Raw genomic sequence first — 21,147 nt, forward strand, 5'->3', positions numbered from 1 at the left:
GTAAAGGCACTGATAGTGCCTTAAAAAACTATGAATTTCCTCCCCCCGTCACTTCATCCTGCAGGTTGTTCCAGTCAATCTTTCCATGGCCAACAAATGTTGCATTTATGCTAGTTTTCAGAAAAGATGCCAGAAGAGACAAACACAGGCATAGCAGCTAGCCAAATGGCTAAGTCTTGCTATTTAATTATTTGGAAATGCCAAAGTTCCATTAAGACCAGCTACAAAGCAAAGACATAATGATGACCTCTCTCCTCACAAAAATTCATGCTTTGGCACAAAGGACTGGCTGGCTTGATTTAGTATCCAATAAATTTAATCTTATCCAATGAAGTGGCTCCCTGTACAGCAGAGGAAAAGACAACATGTTTTGAAAACAGCTTTTGAGCATCATGTAACACTGCACCACTAAATAAAAATAAAAAGGTTTGCGCGATTTCTGTTCTCCCTTAGGCAAAGAGCAAAAAAAGTATCACGCAGCTGGCATCAGCACTGGTGAGGACAGAGGTGAGCAGCACACAGGAGCTGACAAAACCATCAAGCCAACTCAATTTCCTCTTTGTGGTGAACTTTCGAATGCACTCACCACTCGAAAGCCAACTATTTCTCCTGTGCAATGGCTTCACATTACTGCGCTGTTTATGAAGTCAGTCTCCTGGCAGTATTTGAGGAAGGTGCTTTTCCATGTGGTGACGGCTGACACACAGTATTTTGGCATGAAGAAAACAGTTCAGTGGTTTTCCCATACTGAGACCCGGGCCACAGGGATGCCCGCTGCTGCACTGATACAGCAGAAGATGTGACTTCACTGACTTCTAGCAGAGCTGTATGCACAAACATTAGCTTCTATGAGCCATCTCCAGCTGGGCATCCAGAGATGAAAACATCCCAAATTAGCAGGCACTACTGAAAAAGTAGCCAAGCATCTAAACACTTGCACAATCTGTACTGACTCTCAATAGCTCTTGATTTCTCAAATGGCATCACCTACAGATTGCAAGTGTTTCCCAATGGACACGCACTGTCATATTGAAACCCTAAATATTGCAGTGACTTAGCTTCGTCCACTCCATTTTGCACAATGTGAGTAATTAATCCTCAGAGGAGGAAGGACAGCAACATTTGCTGACCCAGCCCAATGTGCAGGGAAGAGGCATGAAAAGCCAAGCAAACCGTGCATGGTCCTGGAGGACACAGGCCAAGCCCAGTCACTGTGCCACATTGCTAAAGAGATGTTCATGCCACCAAATCTCAGTGGTGAGGAAGCAAGAAGCCTTCCTTAATCTCCCCCAGGAGGACCCTAAACCCATCAACAGGATCATTACAGCATGCTTGAGGAACAAGTCACTCCTGCTGTGGTGCAGGCAAGGGATTCCTGGCATTGCACAGAAGACTTGAGCAGGACTGGTGGCCTTGGAGGAAGCTTGGCCATGCTCTCAGCAGAGCGGGACACCCACAGACATTGCCACGTTGCATAACTATGGGCACTGCACGTAAATAGGAGCTCCCAGCCACTGACTTATGCAATTACCAAGTCTCATTAGAAGGCTGGCAGAGAGGATTTCAAAGGAGCTGCTTGCTGCCTGACTTGGCTGAGAGGCTGCTGCTCGCCTAGCACCATGCCAGCCTCTGACAGGCCATGTGTCCCACTGAACCAGCTGCCACAGCACTCGACCACCACGCTGTGAGGCAGAACACCAGGATGCAGGGGAGCAGGGAGATGATTCATTTTGGGGGGCTGAGTGACTTCTGCATCTCTGGAGAAGGGGTGTAACCCAAGGATGCCCAAATCAGCCTCTTCGCAGGGTCCAAACTCAGGAATAAAGGTGCTCCCTGGAACAAAGAGCCCCTCTCCAAACAACCCTCACCTACAAGCCCCAGGTGACAGGCCCACCACGAACACCCTGCCAGCACAGCCAGGGTCTCCATGCACAGGGCTGGGATCTCCCCGCACAGCACAGCTTAGGTCTCCATGCTCAGGGCTGGGGTCTCTGTACTCAGGGCTGGGGTCTCCATGCCCAGCACAGCTGAGGTTTCTGTGCTCTCTGAGGTCTCCACACCCAGGGCTGGGGTCCCCATGCTCAGCACAGCTGGAGTCTCCATCCTCACTGGGGTCTCTATGCCCAGGGCCAGCTCCATGCTCAGCACAGGTGGGGCCACTGTGCTCGCCGAGGTCTCCATGCTCAGGGCTGGGGTCTCCGTGCTCAGCACAGCCTGGATTACCACGCCCAGGGCTGGGGTTTCTGTGCTGTCTGCGGCCTCCATGCTCAGGGCTCGGGTCCCTGTGACCAGCGACGGGTGTCCCCACTCAGCACAGCTTCCTCACGCCCAGGACCGGGGTCCCAAGCTCAGCACAGCTGCGGTCTCTGTGCTTGCCGGGGTCCCCGTGCCCAGGGCCAGGCCTCCCCGCAACACGAGGTCCGCACGCCCGGGGTCTCTACGCTCTCCGTGGTCCCCGCCCCGCGGTTCCGCCCCCCGGCCGCGGGCAGGGCCGCGCTCCCGGGCGCGGCGGGGCCGCCCCGCCCCTCCCCCGCCGGTACTTGTGCGCGGCCCGCGCGCCCCCCCCGCTCCGCACAAGATGGCGGGGACGGCGGCGGAGCGGGACGCGCCGGTGAGTGCGGGGAGAGGGAGGGAGGGGGGGACCGAGCTGGTGGGGGGTCACCGGCGGCACCGCGGCCTCAGCGCGCTCCTTTCTCCCCGCAGAAAATCGAGGACGGGCACCTGAACCACGCGCTGGGATCGCCGGTGCAGGCGGAGCTGTGCTTCCCGCGCCTGGTAACGCCGGGGCTCGGGGGGGCGGCGGGGGCTCGGCGCCTTCCCGGCCCTGACCCCGCTCTGTCCTTTGCAGATCGTCCCGTTCTGCGGGCACATCAAAGGAGGGATGAGGCCAGGAAAGAAGATCTTAGTTATGGGCATAGTGGACCTCAACCCCGAGAGGTAACGCCTGGTACCGGGGTGGTGGGGGGGGACCCCTCCTGGGTGGAAAGGGATTATTTTTGTCATTTTAAATATAGCGTGCTGATTTCTGCTCTGGCCCATAGAGGGGGCGTTTCTCTAAGGGAGCCCATTTCCCGGCGTTTCGCTGGGAGTGAAATGTGCGGAGCGTGTATCATAGAACCGCAGAATGCACTGGGTTGGAAGGGACTTTAAAGCCCACCCAGTTCCACCCCCCCTGCCACAGGCAGGGACACTTCCCACTAGCTCAGGCTGCCCAAGGCCCCATCCAGCCTGGCCTGAACACCTCCAGGGATGGGGCAGCCACAGCTTCACTGGGCAACCTGTGCCAGTGCTTCACTGCCCTCATCATAAAGAATTTCCTCCTTGTGTCTAGTCTAAATCTGACCCTCTCCAATCTAGAGCCGTGCCTACTAGTCCTATCACTGCAAGCCTTTGTAAAAAGTCTCTCCACAGCTTTCTTGTACACCACAAATATATATATTTCCATATATGTGTATACACATATATGTACAGTGCACATGCACGCGTTTTTTATATATATATATGCTGTAACTGTGTTCTTGTCCTGGCTGAGCCCTCAGAGCCCTGGATGAGCTGAGTTGCTACACCACCAATGGCTTTAATAAGCTGAGAAATGAGACCGGCAACACCTGGGGCTCTTTTGCTTGTTCCTGGGTGGATGAGAGCCGTTCCATTTGTGTTGCAGCTTTGGCATCAGTCTGACTTGCGGAGAGTCGGAAGATCCTCCTGCGGATGTAGCTATTGAACTGAAAGCATTGTTTACAGACAGACAGTTTGTCAGAAACTCTTGTATAGCTGGACAATGGGGGGAAGAGCAATCGTCTATTCCTTACTTTCCATTTATACCGGACCAGCCTTTTAGGGTGAGTACCAGGATGACAGCACCATATCTGATAAAGTGTTATGTGATCAGAGTCATGGCAGAACCTGACTTGCCTCTCCTGAAATCACAGTGTAGCCCACGCTTCTCTGGCTGAGACACTGTTTGACGGATTGTTTGTATCGATCAGAAGTTGTGTGGAGGTGCCACTGCTGCGTGCAGCAGTTCAGCTGGGGATACGAACACCTCACTGGGGTGCTATGTCAAGTCGGAGGTTGTATTACTGTGCGATGAAGTGCACTTCCTGAGCTCAATTTTATAGCTATAAATTAAAAAGTACCTCTATGTTATTAGTGCATTATAAGTTATTACTGGAGAATGTAAATACTCTCTGGGACTGCCATATGATTTGATGGTTTTTTTTAATGGACATAGTGTTTGCAATTTAGCGCAGCTAATAAGGATCTTGTTCATCCTTTGTCTCCAGGGATGTTACGCAGAGGCTGACCGTAGCCCTTCGTGTTAGCAGATTAAACAGCTAAGCAATAGTGGTTTTCTTTTCTGAGCCCTGGGATTAAATCTCCTGTCAAATTTAAGTCTGTAGCCACTTGAAAATGGTGTACGTGGAAATGCTGTGGTGCAAGGGATGGACTGGATTGACCTAGAAGCAGATTCCCATCTGTAGTGTTTATGGTTATGTGAAGATGTCTTTGCAAATCAGAATTAACAAAGTGTGCAGCTGCAGAGGGCCGCTTCTCTCTCAGCGGCTTCACTATGTGGAGGGGGAAAAAAGGCCGAATGCCTTCTCCATGCAGCTGACCCAGAAAAACCCTCCTCCTCCTCCCCGCCCCTCTTATGAAACCTCCCTGGTCCCTTTGCTAAATGCCAGTGCCCTGACCAGCTGCCAAACTCTCTTAATCCTTCTTGCCCCCAAGATAATCTCCCCCAACCCCAAAAGCTCACTGTCTCCCCAGATGCTTGGGCTTTGAGAGGGTGTTTATGACTGGTTTTGCTGCAAATTGGTTGCGCTCTACTTACTTCTACTAACTCTTCCATCAGAACTAGCAACACCCTTTGGTACATGTGGGAAATGCACTTTGAGAGGGCTTGGAGACTTGGTTCTGCTTGGGCTGAGCAGGCTAACCTACCTGCTACAGGGGTGGTGGATGGGCAACAGATTACCCAGAGCGTGTTTTGTGGGTGTCCCACTAATGGCAGCTTTCGTTAGAGGACAGCAAGACTGAATGTTTGGCATGAGATACTGTGAAAAGGGAGTTGTTGTTTTCTTTCTTATTCCCTGCTTCCCCCACCCCTAAGATGCACAAATGGAATTTAGGCTCCCAACTGACTTTATACCTTTGATGGTCTCCTTCTCAGTGAATAAATTGGACTATTAAGTGTTCTTGCCAATTACCTGTGATCCAGTCCAATTACCATTCTGATGTGGCCCAGGGTGATCTGCAAAAATGGTCTGTAGGCAGTGTTGAGGCTAACCATATCTTTTACATAACAAAGCCTAGGGCTGGATGCACCTGCTGCAGGGACACAGGAGCTACGTGGCAGGATGGGCGCTTTCCTGTTACGTGGTGTGCTATCAAGTGCCCAGGAGCTTAAGCTCTCCTGGCCTGTCTGCTGCCACTTTTCCCACTGCAACTTGCTCCAGGTCAGTCAGGCTTTGCCTCAGTCAGTTTATCACTGGCCCCGTTCCCATTTTCATATACTGTAATAGCAGCGGAGTCAAGAGCCTGAAGTAGTGCTTATTCCAGACTACCAGCCTCTTGAAATGACCCAGGATTTACTTGTGGCTTCTCTGCAGATTTTCTTCTTAGCCTGGAACCAGAGGTCTCTGAGGGCCTGTATGAGAAGCACATCTTGTGTGCCCTCATATCCCTGCTTCCTGCTGGGGCAGCTCTAGCAAGCTTAACTACAGGGCACCCTCTCAAGCCACCCCTCACATCAGGAATCTCCCAACCTGTCCAGGCCTGTTCAGCTGCAGGCTTTGTTGCTTATCCAGAGCATTTCTGCAGGTCTCTAGGAGGAGGGATGAGCTGCGTCCCTCCTTGATCCTGTTTATGCCTCGTGCAAACTGTCTAGCTGAATTCAAGCCATCCTGCACTGCATTTCCCTCACTGCAGCCCCAAGTATGGAGTCCAGTCCAACAGGGAGTCCTGAGCTGTTTGCAGCCACAATAGTGAAGTCTTTCTAGTTTTGCAGCAGCTCTGTGAGTCTGTGGGAGGGGAGGGCAAACCTATCCCTTCTTTCATGTTCACTCCTTTCCAGTAAATTAACCAAGTGTGGAAAGCATTGCAGAGGGAGCTGCCCCTTCATTCTGCAGCAAAAACAAATTCTGTTGCAAGGAATGCAAGATTTGATTTGGAGATGCAATTTCTTCCCCCTGTAATTAGCGTTTGACTCTGTTTTTGGCATTATTCCAAGAGGCAAGACCTCTCTTATGCCAATGGGATTGGGTTCTAGAGTCCATCCTGTAACAAGTGTGAGATTGGATTAACATCCCTGTGAAGTAAGAGCATATCCGTCACAGTGTAACTGGTGTCATGGGGGCAAACTGGGCTCAGCCCTGGCTGTTATGTGGCACATCAGTAGCAGAATGTGTGACTGCACCAACACTGCTTAAAGGCTAATGGAGTGCTTTTTGTAGTCTGAGAAATAACTCCCCGGATACCCTGTGAACAACATCCTTCATTTTATTTTTACAGGTTGAGATACTTTGCGAGCATCCCCGTTTTAGAATATTTGTGGATGGACATCAGCTCTTTGATTTTTACCATCGTATTGAAACACTGTCAGCAATTGACACAATAAAGATAAATGGAGATCTTCAGCTTACAAAACTTGGCTGAGCAAGTTAGGACTGCAGATTCCAAACCGGCTTGGGTGCCATCGTCCGTTTGGAGAAGCGACAGCCGGCTCTGGACACAGCTATGGTAGGAAGGCTGCCCTGTTCCTTTTCCACACGCAGTTCTTCACTCCTATGCTGGCAAACCAGGCTGTTGTTTATCCTAATGAAGAACATGACTGGTTAATAGACATTGAGCCATTTTTCTTGGAACAAAATAGCCCACCTATGCTGGATAATCAAATTGGAATGGATTCAGAAAGACTTGCAGTCTTGTTTCAAATCTCGCAGAAAGGTGATTTCTGAAATTTCAGTCTTGTTTCAAATCTCACAGGAAGGCAATTTCTGAATCGCAGTGCTAAAACCAGTTACTGAACAGCAGTAACAACAACAAAAAAGTTTTTCTTTTGCAAATATTGTTTCTGCACTGAAGTGGAGTAGTGTAGCACAACATAGGGCCACGTGCAGACGTCCTTACCTGGGGCCTGCGCCTGGTTCCATGGGAATCAATGGCAAAACTCTCACTCACTTTAATGGGGTGCAATTGCAATCAAACTGTTTAGTCCTTAGTCAAGCACAATTCCCACTGATTTCTATGGGATTTTTGCACATGCCTGGTGGCCAGCTCTTGCTGGTGTAAATCAGCATTTCCTCCATGGCTCGTAGTGGAACTTTGCTGATCCCTCCCAACTGCTGATTTGGCCCAAGGACTGTGCAAAAGCTGAATGAGGGTTTGAGGACACAGCCTGTATATTTTAGTCAGGGTATTTGCATAGAATGTAGGTCGTTACGAGTTTTTGCACAATGTATTGTTAATACAATTTTTAAAGCTTATCTGTAGTTTATTTATTTATACTCATTGTATGTATTATTAGTAAAGATGAACTGTCTTACTGATGGTTAAGAACAGCAAAGTGTAAACATTCTGAATGTGCAAAATGTCTTAGGTTCTTTGGGTAAACTTTAGGTATCGTTCTTGAAAATTCACATTTCCTGTCAAACATTTAGTTACATTTTAATGGAGCCCTCTAGGCCCTGGGAATATGTGGGCATGGTAGTTGGTGGGGGTGGGGGGAACTCTGCATATTCACTAGAAACTGTTTTTCAGGGCTTACTAACTTTGCTGCACAGGATAGGTTTGAGTTAAAGTCAATCCATTTTAGAAACTTAAACAGCAAATTTGTAGGTTTAACTGTGCTTTTATAACCTGAGAAAAAGTTAACTTCGGTAGTCTCTTAGTTCAGAAAGAGAACCAGCCTCTTTCCGAGGGAGATGAGAGATTTTTTGCACTTGTTTGAGAACGCATTTGGCCTTTGATATGACAATTAAAACTTGTCTAGACAGCCAAGTTATTAATGCTTGAAAATCAGCTACTGCACATAAATAATAACTTTTGGAGTAGCTTTTTAAATAGTAGTTATAGCTATATAAACACAGTCACTGTGCTACACTATAAATGAACACAGCCACTTTTCTTGACTTTGTTAGGACTAAATACACTTTTTTTCCTTGGCTGCTCACAACAGACTATAGCACGTCTTTCTGAGTAGTTATAATCATGGCATAAACATATATTTAGGCAATTTTGAAAACATGTAATATAGGGACTTTCTAAGACAGACTACAAAATCATCCTTTGTAGCACAGTATTTAAAAAAAAAAAAAAGAGAGAGAAAAATCTCACAAACAGAACTGTGTTAAACCTGCAATAAAGCTGTGGTTTAAAGCAACGAGAACTGGAATATCCAAAGGGTAGAATGCCAGTTGCAAAGCCTCATTTTGCGCTAATTTGGCCTGTAGTTAAGAAGCCTTAGACTACAAGCTGAAATTCCAACTGTGGCTCTAGTCCAAAGCTTTCTGAGGTCAATCAGAGTCCTCTGAGTGCAGAAGCCCGATTCTTATTTCATGCGACTGCAAATCTCTTTGCAAAGCCAGGGAGCTGTTGCTGCTGCTGCAGACAAGTTCAGAATCGGGCCGTCTGCTATAAAATATTAGTTAAAAATTGAATTTTTAGCCTTAACATTGACATTCACTGACTTTTCCTCCTTTTTTTCCAAATTAAGAGAGAAACTGGTGTTTTCCAGATGATCTTTTTATCTGGTGTGTGGCTTTTAATTGTACTCCAGATTGATTCTTGATATGAAATGTTCCTGTCTTGCTCTGGTTTTACTCTTTTACATGATGACTGTGTCATTTTCCATTGTATAAAGAATGCTGACAGTGTTTTGGTACAAAATATATTCTTAAAGATGATGATGATAATAAAAATCCAAGGGGAAAGGTGCTTCTACATGAGGTGTTTGGATTTTTCTCCAACCTGGAAATGCTTTATGGTTCCAAAGAAGATGCAGGCAGAAGATGGATTCTGTTTGGAGAGATATTTAGCACCCCTCCCTGCTTAGCGCTCTCTCCAACCAGATATGTAAAGCCAGGTTTGCTCAAGCAGTGGCATTGCCTGAGGCTGCCTGGCTAGTCCAGTGGGCCAGAAATGGGAGGCTGGAGGAAGTATGTCGCATCATGACCCTCCAGTAGCACAAACACAAAAGGAATCTCCTTGACAGCACAAGCCCAGTAGAGATTTCCCCTCCACACCTTTATTGTAGTTCGGAAGCCACCATTTGGCTGACTTGAGTTTTCAGCTGCTTAGAATTCCTGGCAGGTTAGCACAGTCCTCAGACTTTCGCTATCCGGCACAGGCTCAGCACGGCACAGTGCTTATGGCAGGGATGCCAAGATGAACTTGATGCCCCGCCGTATCAGTAGCGTGTCTGTTGGGAGCAAGGGCTCAGCACTACAGCCTTGCCTCTGTTCCCACCCACTGCGCTGGGTACTTGTGTTTGTTCCTGCTCCAGTAGTTTTCTGTCTCAGGGAAAATCTTTTTTTGAACCTGATTCTGCTTTTGCCTTTGTGTAACTCCACCTACCACAGTGGCCACCACTTGATTCTGCCCTGTTGTGGTTTCTGAGCCAGGCTGAGTTCAAGAAGGGCTGTGAACCCACTTCTGATAGGTTGTGGTTTGGCTGAGAGCTCAGGAAAGGGCAGAAATTCACAGTTACAGCTTCCACATCTATTTGTCTAACACCAGTTTGGAAGCCTTTTTTACTTTTCTTTTGCTCTCGGGCAGTACTAGCCTATGGCAGGCAAAGGAAGGATGATATCTATGTATCTAAGAGCTGTTGCGCATGTGCTTGGTTAAGGTTGGCTGGCCATGTTCAGAAGCTACTGCTGAACACCACAATGTGCAGCATAAGTCAGAGAAAATTGAGGCCTTAAACTTTTCTGTTCAGTTGGACTTTGAGCTAAATCCAGATGCTGACAATGGAGACTATGCTGCAAAACTTATATCTGAATTCTTTGCTCTCCACAATTTAGGGATTATTCAGATTTCATTTTGGACATACTCTACTAGACCTGAAATTAGACTATTCCCAAATTGGGCCAGGTTTTCTAAATGTTTTTTTGGTAGGGAGAAGTAGTCTGTGAGCTTCTTGGAAGATGCAATTCTTCAGGACTATGTGAGTGTGTGAACCAGCTTTTGAAATCTTATGCTGGAGTTTATTAGCTGAATGAACTGGTTTCCTCTAAATAAGGAAATTTATTCTGAAATGAAAGAAGCTTTGAATGGGTAGAGCCCATGTAGAGTGGAATCTCTTAACTTAGCATAGGTAAAACCAACCAAAAATACCCATGACTGAAATATTTAGTTGTGTTTAGAATTGGCTGTGATAAAGCTAATTTTTGTTGGTTTTTTTGTTTGGTTGGGTTTGTTTTTTTTTAAAAAAAAGGTTATTGCCTACTCAGAAAGAGCTTTGAAATACTTCAGTACTGTGTGAAGTAGTCTGTGTAAACACATTTTACTTAAAGGCTTTCTAATGGCCAAGTTGTTAAAAATGTAACAAAATACCTTCTTTTTGTGTCACAATTAGAAACCTTTGCCCCACCTTGAAAGAACATTTTGTGCTAAATATTCATATGTTGTCTCTGTGAACTTCCACTAACAAAGTTGTATTCTCCCTCCCCTCCTTGACTCGCTTAAGAAGAAATAGGCGTAATATTGCTAAACCGGTTGAATGTGACATCTGCTTGAGGCATGGCATCTTTCTCAAGGGCTGGTTTTGAGTAAACAGCCTGAAAACCAAAGGGAGAGCCTGATTCTGCTGTGCCAGCTTTCCACCCCGTCACTCTCCTGCTGTGAGGCTGAGACTAAAGCCCCGAGATTTTTATCTTCCAGGATTTTAAACTATTCACTATGGAGGAAATGAGAAGAGAAGTGGCCACAGCGCTTTCGAGCTTGGTAGGAGGATTGGGATGGCATGACTTGCTGTGGTCCTAATGGAGCAATGAGTTCAGAGGAAGGCAGAGGGCTTTTCCAAGCCAAGTTAAAAGCACAGGCTGTAGAACTGTGTGACAGTTTCCCAGGGATGGGCACTTCCCACATTGTGAGCTGCCACTTTCTGCAACCCCATACCAGAACACAGTTAAAAATCAGGGTTACTTACAAGTTTGGAAGGCATAAATGGGTTCATGTTCCTACTCGCCTTTAAAAGAGGCTCCCAAATAAATAATAGGAAAATTTAGGAGCAGCCATGCAACTAAGGTATTTTTTTCCCACAGACATTTGAGCAATGTACCTGATGTGGGGCTCATCTTGCCTCCCACTCATGAGAAGTGCTCCCCACAGAAATCTACAGCTACTTTCTGCACTGAGGCAGCTTACAGTGTCCTTTCCCTGCAGAAAACTGCAGAACCACAATTCCCAGCACCCCTGGGACTGATACAACAGTCTGAGGAACAAGAGTCAGACTGAAGGCAGCCCTAAGTCCTCACTGTGATAAGCACAGAAGTTAGGAAGAAAAGCGACACAAATCAATGAATGGTTAGTGACTTGGTGAGATTTTCCGTAATCATGGATATTGTTCTGATTTTCTCACATGGATGAGAAAGCATACAGGTAGAAATCACTTAGCAATGAATGGTGTGTGGGGTTAGAACCGAGGCCAACTCATTGGGGAGAAAAAATGAACTGCAGACGCTTTATCTGGCTTTGATACACCCTCCCAGCTCCTCCCAGCAATCATTGCTGTTATGAACATCCACAATTACTGCAACAAGGAGATTCAGCAGCATGTGCAAGATCAAAGTAATAAACTCACACTTTGCCACTGGTCCTTCTTAGCTTCTGTTGCTAGGCCTCTCCATTTGTCTGTCAACAAATAACTATATGCTGCTGCTTTTAAAATCCACAGCAAAAATCCCTTTGTCTTTCATGGAAATAGGTCCATAAGAAAAGGGGTAGTACTAGCTCTTCCTCTCCAGTTATTTTCAGCTGGGGCATACTCTAAAAATCTGTTCTTTCATTCTCCTATTTTTAAGTATGAATAGAGGACTATTTCTGTCTGCTTTATCCATTTGATAGAGTCAACAGAAAGCACAGCCTCTCTCTGCTGCCGGAACACCAGTTTCACAGTTAGCCGATGCAATGTCTTATATTCGTTACTTTCCAATTTTAAAAACAGAGGGCGTGCATGAAACTACCTGGCAATAGTAGTCATGTGTATCATTCACCACAGATCTATTTTTATGTGTTGTGCCAATTTCATAATGAATGTTTAATAATAAAAGCTGAAATCTTCACTAGGTCGTTCTGTGGTTTATCTGAATTATTAATGCTCATTACACACCCTTTTGACTTCTTTAACTTCTGCCTTTTTATCTTCTGACTATTTTTCAGATGTAGGTGACTCTTCCCCTCATAAAGCTGCAGTGGGAAACTTTGGAATGAGGTGTGTGGCTCTGGCAGCTGCTTGTGTAAAACCCCTTTACAGTTTAAATGCACTATACAGAGCAGTCGAATAATTTCATTAGAGGAAAGAATGTCTTGCTTACTCATGCAAGACTCCCACTGACATCACTGGGCAATGTAAGCCTCAGGAGTTAACAGGCACGACTCAGATCTCGCATTCAGGCTGTGAGACACTGATGGCTGATCACTTTTGTGTAGGATAAAACAACCTGTCAGCAGTGTAACTTACACACAGTTTGCTCTGGTGGGACTGGATTCATGGGTGAGGGTTACATGGTGAGTAAAAACACCAGATCAGCTCCAGAGGTACATTATAAGGTGATCCAGCGTTTCACTTGTTGGCATGATCCTAACTAAACTTCACACTGACCTGAGTAAATACAAGAGGAAACTAGAAGGTCTCAGCTTCTTTTAGTTAATGCTATTGAAAAAACTCTGCATGACCCAAATGGGAAAGGATTATGCCCTACATCCAGCTGTGGCTGTGAAAAATGAATGAGGTTTCTGAGGGAAACCTCAAAATCCAAACAGCACTGAAGCGGCAGATGAACAGGATTTGAATACAGCTAGTTCTGTGGTTTTCTCCCCTGATAAAATGATTATGAATCAGATGCTCCTCAAACAGTTCATCCTAGCTCTAGCATGAGCATGGATCTATGGCCACCCTGCCTCAAAGCCAGAGAGAAATTGGCCCTTTGTTTACTGTACATGATCCCAAAAGGGGATATGTTAAGACATCTAGAGATTCCTAGTTAAAACATAGTGTTAGGTAACCTAGATGTGAATCAGAAATAAGGAGTACAGGGGTAAATACACACAACAGTCAGACATCACTGTGAATGGTGTAAAGGCAGCAACCATTCCCCATGTTGTTCCTGTGGAACAACAGCAGCTGCATAAGTACCTGAAAGAATTTTCAAAGGGGGGTATATATACATCCAATTGCAACACTCACATTGGGTAACTCCCAGAGAGGCCCTCGGAAAGCTCGTTTGACCTGTTACACTGAGTAATCTACAGGCATGAGTTTGGGGGAGAAGGAAGGGAATTGGTTGCCCGCCCAATTCAGAGCACCTGATGCAGCAAGTTCCACGTGCACTTCTATTCGTACCAGTACTACGGATGCCTCACAGCTGGCCCTTATTTTGGTGGAGTGCTTCTGAGCTTGAAGTCAAGCCAATTCATGTTGAGGGATTTACTCACAGAGTACCATAAATACAACTGTTTGCTAGCAATGTACTGGGTCTTATTTTTAAATTATGACTTTCACCACTCTTCTAAGAATAGAGCCTGGCTCTGAAACATCACATCAGCTCCAGCATTCTCCAAAGGTTACGCATTTCTCCTCCTGTCCAGGTTTTGAGGTTTTATTTTCCACATTGGTGCCTTGCTAGACCGTGGCTGTGGTGCTGGAGGGGTGTCAGTCTGTGAAAGACCCTGAGAAAGAGGGGTCTTTCAGCAGCTCTCTTCCCAACTGCCAGAAGGAGATCTGCGAGCTTCCCTCAGCAGCAGTAAGGACCCACAGTGAAACAGAGTTTCGCTGATTCCTGGTTTGCAGAACAGGACTTCCTTGTGACTGATAGGTAGGAACTACTGCCTGGTTAATTAGAAAAACTTCACTGAAGCAGAACAGTAAATCTCAGCAGCAGAGAAAAAAACGAGGATTTCAGTATGAGGCAATCTGATACTAACAACAAAGAGTTGTCAGTCACCTAAGGGCTGTCACCTCCCTTGATGACCAGAGGCCGTGGGCAGGTGTTGATTCAATCAAGCAGAAAGGCAGAGATCTCTGCCGTGGAGCAGCCTGTTGCCAAACACTGATGGAGATGCTGAAGCTTTCTGAGAGTGCTCAGTGGCTCTGCCTCCGCCTGGCTTCAAGAAGCCTTGTGATGGGAGAAAAGCCAATGCTGACAGCATTGTAATGTATGACAATCTACAGTAGCAGCTTCAGCTCTTCATGCTTAAAGAGGCAAAAGGGATTCTTTCCTGGCTGCTCTGTAAGAAATTTTCTGTTCAGTAGGAAAGATATTCACCGTCTAGAAGAGACGCAGACCAGAATATGAATATGGCACTGGGTAGAAGAAACATTCTTGAGAAAGCAACAAATTCACTACAGTCCCCAAAGGAAAATGAAATATTTTAATTTAAAAGGACAAAGGCTGCAATGAGGATAACAGGGTTCCTTTCACATCTCAGCTTTGAATGAAAGGTACAATGAGATGCAATGGCTACAAAACAGATGCTAAGGGGCAAAGCTGGGAGCAGCTCTGAATTATTGTATGGGTGCAGAACTCCACTTCCACATCCATTGCCCTCCACTTACACTGCCTTTTCTCAGAGGTGGCAGGTCCTCTCCACAGCAGAGAACTGTTGCTGGAAACCCCACAGCCACAGGAATTCTCCTGTTGCTTCAGAGCTTTCTGTGTCCCCTACAGACACTGACTGAAGTGCGCTTTATTTAGTGCCACTCACTGAAGAACTCCAAAGCACTGACAAACTTTACAATTTGTGTTAATTCATTAACACTCCTTGCCATTTATAGAATTACAGCTGTTATTCTGTGGGCAGAGAGGGAGAAGCAGAGATTTAACAACAGTTTCTCAGCAATCAGTGCTGTAATTTGGAGTATACTGATTTACACACACCTCATATCTCATAACTGCGACTTTAGGCTACAATGCTGAAGTACAGACTCCCAGGCCCCTCCCTTCAAAAATTGAATGGCATTCCATCATTTTTTTGCAGCCCCCACTGACTCAGGATGCTTTCTGCTGCAATTTAAATAATGCAGAAGAGAAGGTTCTTAGCGAGGAGTTGTCTGCTTGACACTGCACCTTGAATTCAAAAGATGATGCTTGCACACGTTTTCCTGGGCAGAATATAGCAATCACATCCTGAGTGATACAAACAGGTAGATGTCTCTCAATTTTAGTGGAAGTACACTGATTGATAGCAACAGAGCCTCTGCCGGAGCGTGAACTGCTTTAGGATTCCTATAATAAACCTAACCTCTTTGAGCTATTCAGAAGATGCTCTCAGGCAAAATAACAGGGCTCTATTTAGCAAAGGAAAGCATATGATTTTTTTAATGCATTGTACAGCTGAAGCTGTGATAATGCAGGCTAGAAGATGATGTTTTTAAGTGAAAGGAAAATCAGTTGTAATTATAATTGTTGTTGTCTTTATGTACCACCAGCTGTATTGATTACCTTCATCCTGTGCGTCACTGGCAACTAGGGAACATGATACATTATCTCATGCTAGTGTTGGAGAGCAGAAGAGATCGGGGTTATTTTTAGAAACAAGATTCCCACAGTGTAATTGTAGCAATTGGATAATAGTACACATGCATATTAAAATGCCAGCAGATGAATTCCTGGACAGTACCAACAAATGTTTCACTGTTTGGGGTAGGAGGAAAGGGCAGGAATGAACAGCTCAGAAGTTCAGCAGCTGACAAGCACAGCATTTTTACCTCTAAGAGTGTCCTCAGAGAGCTGCGTGGCTCACATCAACCAGTGTGAAAGGGTAGATGGTAAAAGGCAGAATGTCACTTTCCAGGACAAAGGCATGCAGGTCAGAGTGTCCTTATCTCTCCTGCCTTACCTTGTCCCATAACACATGAAACTACATCCCTGTACCAGGAAAGAGAACTGGTGCCCATCTATATACAGCTTTGTTGGAGACACGGACAGTGGGATTGAGGGCACCCTCAACAAGTTTGCTGACAACAACAAGCGGTGCAGCACAGTTGACACACCGGAGGGAAGGGATGCCATCTAGAAGGACCTTGGCAGGTTTGAGAGGTGGGCCTGTGTGAACCTCAGGAGGTTCAACAAGGCCAAGTGCAAGGTCCTGAATGTGGACAAACACAGGTGGGGCAGAGAAGGGATTGAGTGTAGCCCCAAAGAGAAGGACCGAAGGTGCTGATGAGTGAGAAGCTCAACATTTGCAGCCCAGAAAGCCAAAACGTATCCTGGACTGCATCAGAAGAAATGTGGCAAGCAGGCTGAGGGAGACGATTATGCTCCTCTGCTCTCATGAGACCTTATCTGGAGTACTACATTCAGTTCCAGAGCCTTTAGCACAGAAAAGACCTGGATCTGCTAGAGCTGCTTCAGTGGAGAGCCACGAAGTTGGCATATGAGGACAGGCTGAGAGATTTGGGTTTGTTTAGCCTAGAGAAGAGGAGGCTCCAGGGGAGAATTATAGCAACCTTTCAGTACTTAAAAGGCGCCAACAGGAAAGCTGGGAGGGGCTCTTTATCAGGGAGTGTTGGGATAGGATGGGGGTAATGGCTTTAAGCTAAAAGAGGGGAAATTTAGATGAGATATTGTGAAGAATTTTTTTACTGTGAGGGTGGTGAGGCACTGGCATTGGTTGCCCAGAGAAGTCATGCCCCATCTCTGGAGGTGTTCAAGGCCAGGCTGGATGACGCTTTGAGCAACCTGATCCAGTGGGAGGTGTCCCTGCCTATGGCAGGGGGGTTGGAACTGGATGATTTTTAAGGTTCCTCCCAACCCAAACCATTCTATGGTTCTATGAGTCTATAATCATCCTTCAAGGGCTCAGTCCTGGGTCTGCTGCCAGCAGAGAGTGTTTGGGGTGCCTCTGTTGCATAAGGGACATGGTGCAGAGGGCCCTGGCTCACTAAATCTCGTCAAGAGTGCAGCTTATTGCTGGTCACAACACTGCACCAGCATGGGCACACAGTGGGTAGGGCCACAAAGAGTAGGAAGTTACCTCCTACCTGCTTAGAGGTAACAAAGAGCTGCCTATGCAAAGCAGATGTGCAGCAGCATCTGTTGGGAACTTCTATGTCTCGTAAAGCGTTTATATGTCTTGTAAAGCAGAAGATGCTGTTTCAGACTCTCTGGAATTAATTTCAGTCAGATTAACAGTCCTGTCATTGGGCTGGTTTAGAAAGGAGTTGTACAGGACCGACCTAGGTCTGAACCTTTCCACGAAGCAGCAACCTAAATATCTCTAAGTAGAGCACAATATGGGTTCACTTGTAGAAGAAATAAGAAATCTACACTTGAAGCATTCAGCAGCCATTCAGACAGGTGTCAATGCCAGGTCTCTTCCAGCAGGTTGCTGCTGTATTCACTATAAATAAACTGATGATCACAGAAGCACAGTGACTATTACACTCGATAAAACTAATGGTCCTAATTGTTCACAGCCTTTGGCAGTGCTAACTGGAATGTGTTTCGGAGGTTGGTAGAAGGGATGCTGTGGCAGACAGCTATAGCACAGCCTGCCCCAGATAGATTTTTCTTTTAGTTCTCTTTAAGTAGCATTGGCCAGAAACCTATTCAGTGGTTTTGAATGTTATATATTTATCACTACAATAGGGCATGTTGGTGTTGAAGGCTATTAAATGCCTAGTATTTTTCAAAATCCTGTTATGTTTATGAATGCTGATATTGTTCATAGATGGCAACACACTCCATGTAAACGTACCACTCTTCTGTCTCATTATACACCCTTTCATTCTTTAATAAGTGGATGGATGAAGAGAAAATCCTAAACGACCTTTGTGGTGTCATTTAGCTTTCTATACACTTCCATCATTTTTACTATCACGTTCCTAAAGTTACACAGTTCTTTTCAATCTAATGACTAAATACCAGACTGGAAACTTTTCTAAAATGTTTTAGCGCACTAAAAATGTTTCAATATACACTATAAGAATTAACAGTCACCACAGCCAAAGTAAATTGCAGGTGGGGGTATATTGCCGAACATCCTGATGTAAGATAAAGGCCTTATCCAGGGGGTGTAGTGCAACATGAAACCCAAGTGTACAGACTTTGCACATCAAGTTGTATCTTCATTTCAGAAAAGCCTCTAATTATGCTGAAATGTGCACTTTCAAGCTTTCCTACACCTGGCCTCCCGGACAGCCCCTCTCCCAGTTAACTGTAGGCAATGACTCCCTCCATATAATTCTTTCCCCACAAGGGATTTTAGCCACTGAATCTCCATAGTCACAGCACCAAATAGACCTTCATCTCCTCAGCCTGTTCCCACTAGCCTCTGGCCTGTCTCCAAATAATTTTTGTGGCTTCCTTTATGTTCAAGCCATCTTTTTCTATCTGCAGTGTTGGAAGGGAGTAGCCAGATCTGGCCGCTCAGAGCGTGCCGCTCCACAGGGAACACTTTGTTCTGGAGACGACATGGCAGGAAGAAACGTCCTTCACGGCATTCAGGGTGCAGCTAGCCAGGTTTCAAACAGGAGGCCACAATTTTCACCACCAGAGACTGCCACTCATCTGAGGCACGTAGCAGCTCCACTTGCTCTTTTCTGAGCTGCTTGGTTTAAACCTCGAACGGATGCAAAGGGAAATTCTGGATACCTTTGCAGGTGAACTTCCATATATGGCCATAAAGCCAGAAACCGTGATGGCTGGCATGCAGATATATACCAGCATGCCAAAACTTCCACAGCAACGTGTAACTAGTATACACAAATACAATTACACATACATTTACTGGGAAAAGGTGGCAGAGTGACTCGTGCATGTGTCAACAGCTTCCCAGGGTGAGGATTTAAAAGAGCTGTTTGGTACAATAAAGACTGATGCTTAATATACAGTTTTCTGCAAAGAAGGCTTTTTTTTGCTTAGGCCAGCTGAGTGACTGTATAAATTGGAAAACTGCAAGCTTTTCAGTGGGTGAATAGTAGCTGAAACTGCAGGGGCATTCATGCTACCTTCTGCAGCATCTAATTTCAGCTGTGGTAATTCATTCTGGTCTCTGTGGGTTCCCTATATAGGCAGTGGAAGGAGAGACACTTTTAATGCCTTGAAAGGTCTTCCACAGGCCTTTGCTCCAATGTTTATGAAGGGACCTTGAGGATATTCACCTTTTACCAAACACCCAAATGCAGACACCTGATCTCCCCTTCACACACATACACGCACTGTGTTTAAAGTTAAAAAAAAAAAAAAAGAGAGAGAGATGGAATCAAAAGGCCACAGATAGGCGATTCCAGATGTTTCCTTAAGGACCTGCTAATAGGAAAGAAAGTACCACTCTAACAAAGTGAAAACGAGTAAAGGGTTTTAGTGCTGAAGGTAGAGGTTTATGCATCACTCGAACAACACAGAAGACACATGCAATTCTGCTTCCACAGGGGCTAACCTGTCCTGCCAGGCTTGGAAAGAGATCTGAATAAAAAGCCCTGGAAGGAGCTGAGGCACTTAGGGCAGCACCTGCATAGCATCTTTCTTCAGCATCCCCCAGGTGATGCAAGTGTCTTCTACACATAGGAGTAAGAAACAAAATACACACTGTCAACTAGAAACAGTAAATGATGTGGAAACCTGTCATTTACAAACACGTGACTGTTATTTAATTTTAATTGCTTTCCATATTGCTAAGAGCAGATTTTCCCATTAGTCAGATCCAAGTAATTATTAGTTATGGGAACTTTCAATGGCTTTCAAGCAGGTCCTGCATTGCCAGAAAGAGGTGGCAACCGGAAAACACTGTGTGCCTCCCTTTCCACAAAAAGTAAAACCATATAAAGCAGAACAGCATTTCAAGAGAGCAGAATTATTGTTTTGTTTATCCTGAGCAGAGTAAATTTTGCACACCTGACCTATTTCACAGAATCACACAGAATAACCAGGTTGGAAGAGACCCACCGGATCACCGAGTCCAACCGTTCCTACCAAACACTAAACCATATCCCTCAGCACCTCGTCCACCTGTGCCTTAAACACCTCCAGGGAAGGCGACTCAACCACCTCCCTGGGCAGCCTGTTCCAGTGCCCAATGACCCTTTCTGTAACGAATTTTTTCCTAACGTCTAGCCTAAACCTCCCCTGGCGGAGCTTGAAGCCATTCCCTCTTGTCCTGTCCCCTGTCACTTGGGAGAAGAGGCCAGCACCCTCCTCTCTACAACGACCTTTCAGGTAGTTGTAGAGAGCAATGAGGTCTCCCCTCAGCCTCCTCTTCTCCAGGCTAAACAACCCCAGCTCTCTCAGCCGCTCCTCATAAGGCCTGTTCTCCAGCCCTTTCACCAGCTTTGTTGCTCAAATGTTGCTCATTTGAACTGCTCAGCGCCAGCATATAAAGGAAGATACAGTACAGCACCTTCACAGAACTCAAGCTACCAAATAGCTCTGGGCTGGTGGGTTTCTTTGCGAATAGCACTGGGAATGCTAAACATTTCAGTATTTGGCCTTCGTTCCTTTATGGTTTCCTACTCTTGAATGTAGAGGAAACAATGTTGGTCCTCTGCTGATGCTGAGGAAGTTGTAGCAGCAAACAAATCTGACCTGAGCTGTTCTGGGTTGCCAGTTTTGTGCCTAGCTTACATTTTATGGCTGAATGCCAGAGGTGGGTGAATGATCCCTGGCTACACAAAGTCCCAGTCAGCCTGACAGGTGTTTCGCGGTGCTGTAGCAAAAGGTGTAAATACCAGATATTTATTAAGTGACCACCTCTGTGGGAATGGGAGAGAAACAATTTGTCGAGCTCAGTCTTACCTAGCACCAGCACTATGATGTATGTGAATGTGCTCACCCTCCCATAAGGCTGCAGCCTCCACAAAGGAGAGAGAATGGGCAGTGTGCCTGAAAACAAGAAGGGAACGGGCCGTGTCTCTGCAGAGATAACAGCCCCCCAGCTGCTTATTTAGCCATAGTCAGAACGCATGTCATTTTGTGAATCTGT

The 21,147-nt window shown here is 45.9% G+C and overlaps 1 protein-coding gene across 2 annotated transcripts; it reads left to right on the forward strand.

The window, feature by feature from the left end:
* The first annotated feature begins 2,526 nt into the window (after positions 1 to 2,526).
* Positions 2,527 to 8,948, forward strand: LGALSL (galectin like). Of its 2 annotated transcripts, none has more exons than XM_069852969.1 (6): positions 2,527 to 2,611; positions 2,704 to 2,775; positions 2,849 to 2,937; positions 3,665 to 3,842; positions 6,517 to 6,951; positions 6,995 to 8,948. In XM_069852969.1, the coding sequence occupies exons 1-5, from the start codon at positions 2,579 to 2,581 to the stop codon at positions 6,658 to 6,660; spliced, it is 516 nt and encodes a 171-aa protein (XP_069709070.1). In that variant the 5' UTR covers positions 2,527 to 2,578; the 3' UTR covers positions 6,661 to 6,951; positions 6,995 to 8,948. The 2 variants fall into 2 exon arrangements, with proteins under 2 accessions (XP_069709070.1, XP_069709069.1); XM_069852968.1 differs by having other exon boundaries at positions 2,564 to 2,611; positions 2,683 to 2,775.
* Positions 8,949 to 21,147: the final 12,199 nt, after the last annotated feature.

The sequence above is a fragment of the Phaenicophaeus curvirostris genome, chromosome 2 (assembly GCF_032191515.1).
Source record: "Phaenicophaeus curvirostris isolate KB17595 chromosome 2, BPBGC_Pcur_1.0, whole genome shotgun sequence".
NCBI classification, from domain to species: domain Eukaryota; kingdom Metazoa; phylum Chordata; class Aves; order Cuculiformes; family Cuculidae; genus Phaenicophaeus; species Phaenicophaeus curvirostris.

Excerpts from the sequence above, each read along its gene's own strand:
- LGALSL (XM_069852968.1), top strand. The coding sequence starts at position 2,579 with ATGGCGGGGACGGCGGCGGAGCGGGACGCGCCG. Across the intron at positions 2,612-2,682 it reads CGGCGGAGCGGGACGCGCCG|CGCGCTCCTTTCTCCCCGCA; the intron begins GTGAGTGCGGGG and ends CCGCGGCCTCAG. Across the intron at positions 2,776-2,848 it reads AGCTGTGCTTCCCGCGCCTG|ATCGTCCCGTTCTGCGGGCA; the intron begins GTAACGCCGGGG and ends TGTCCTTTGCAG.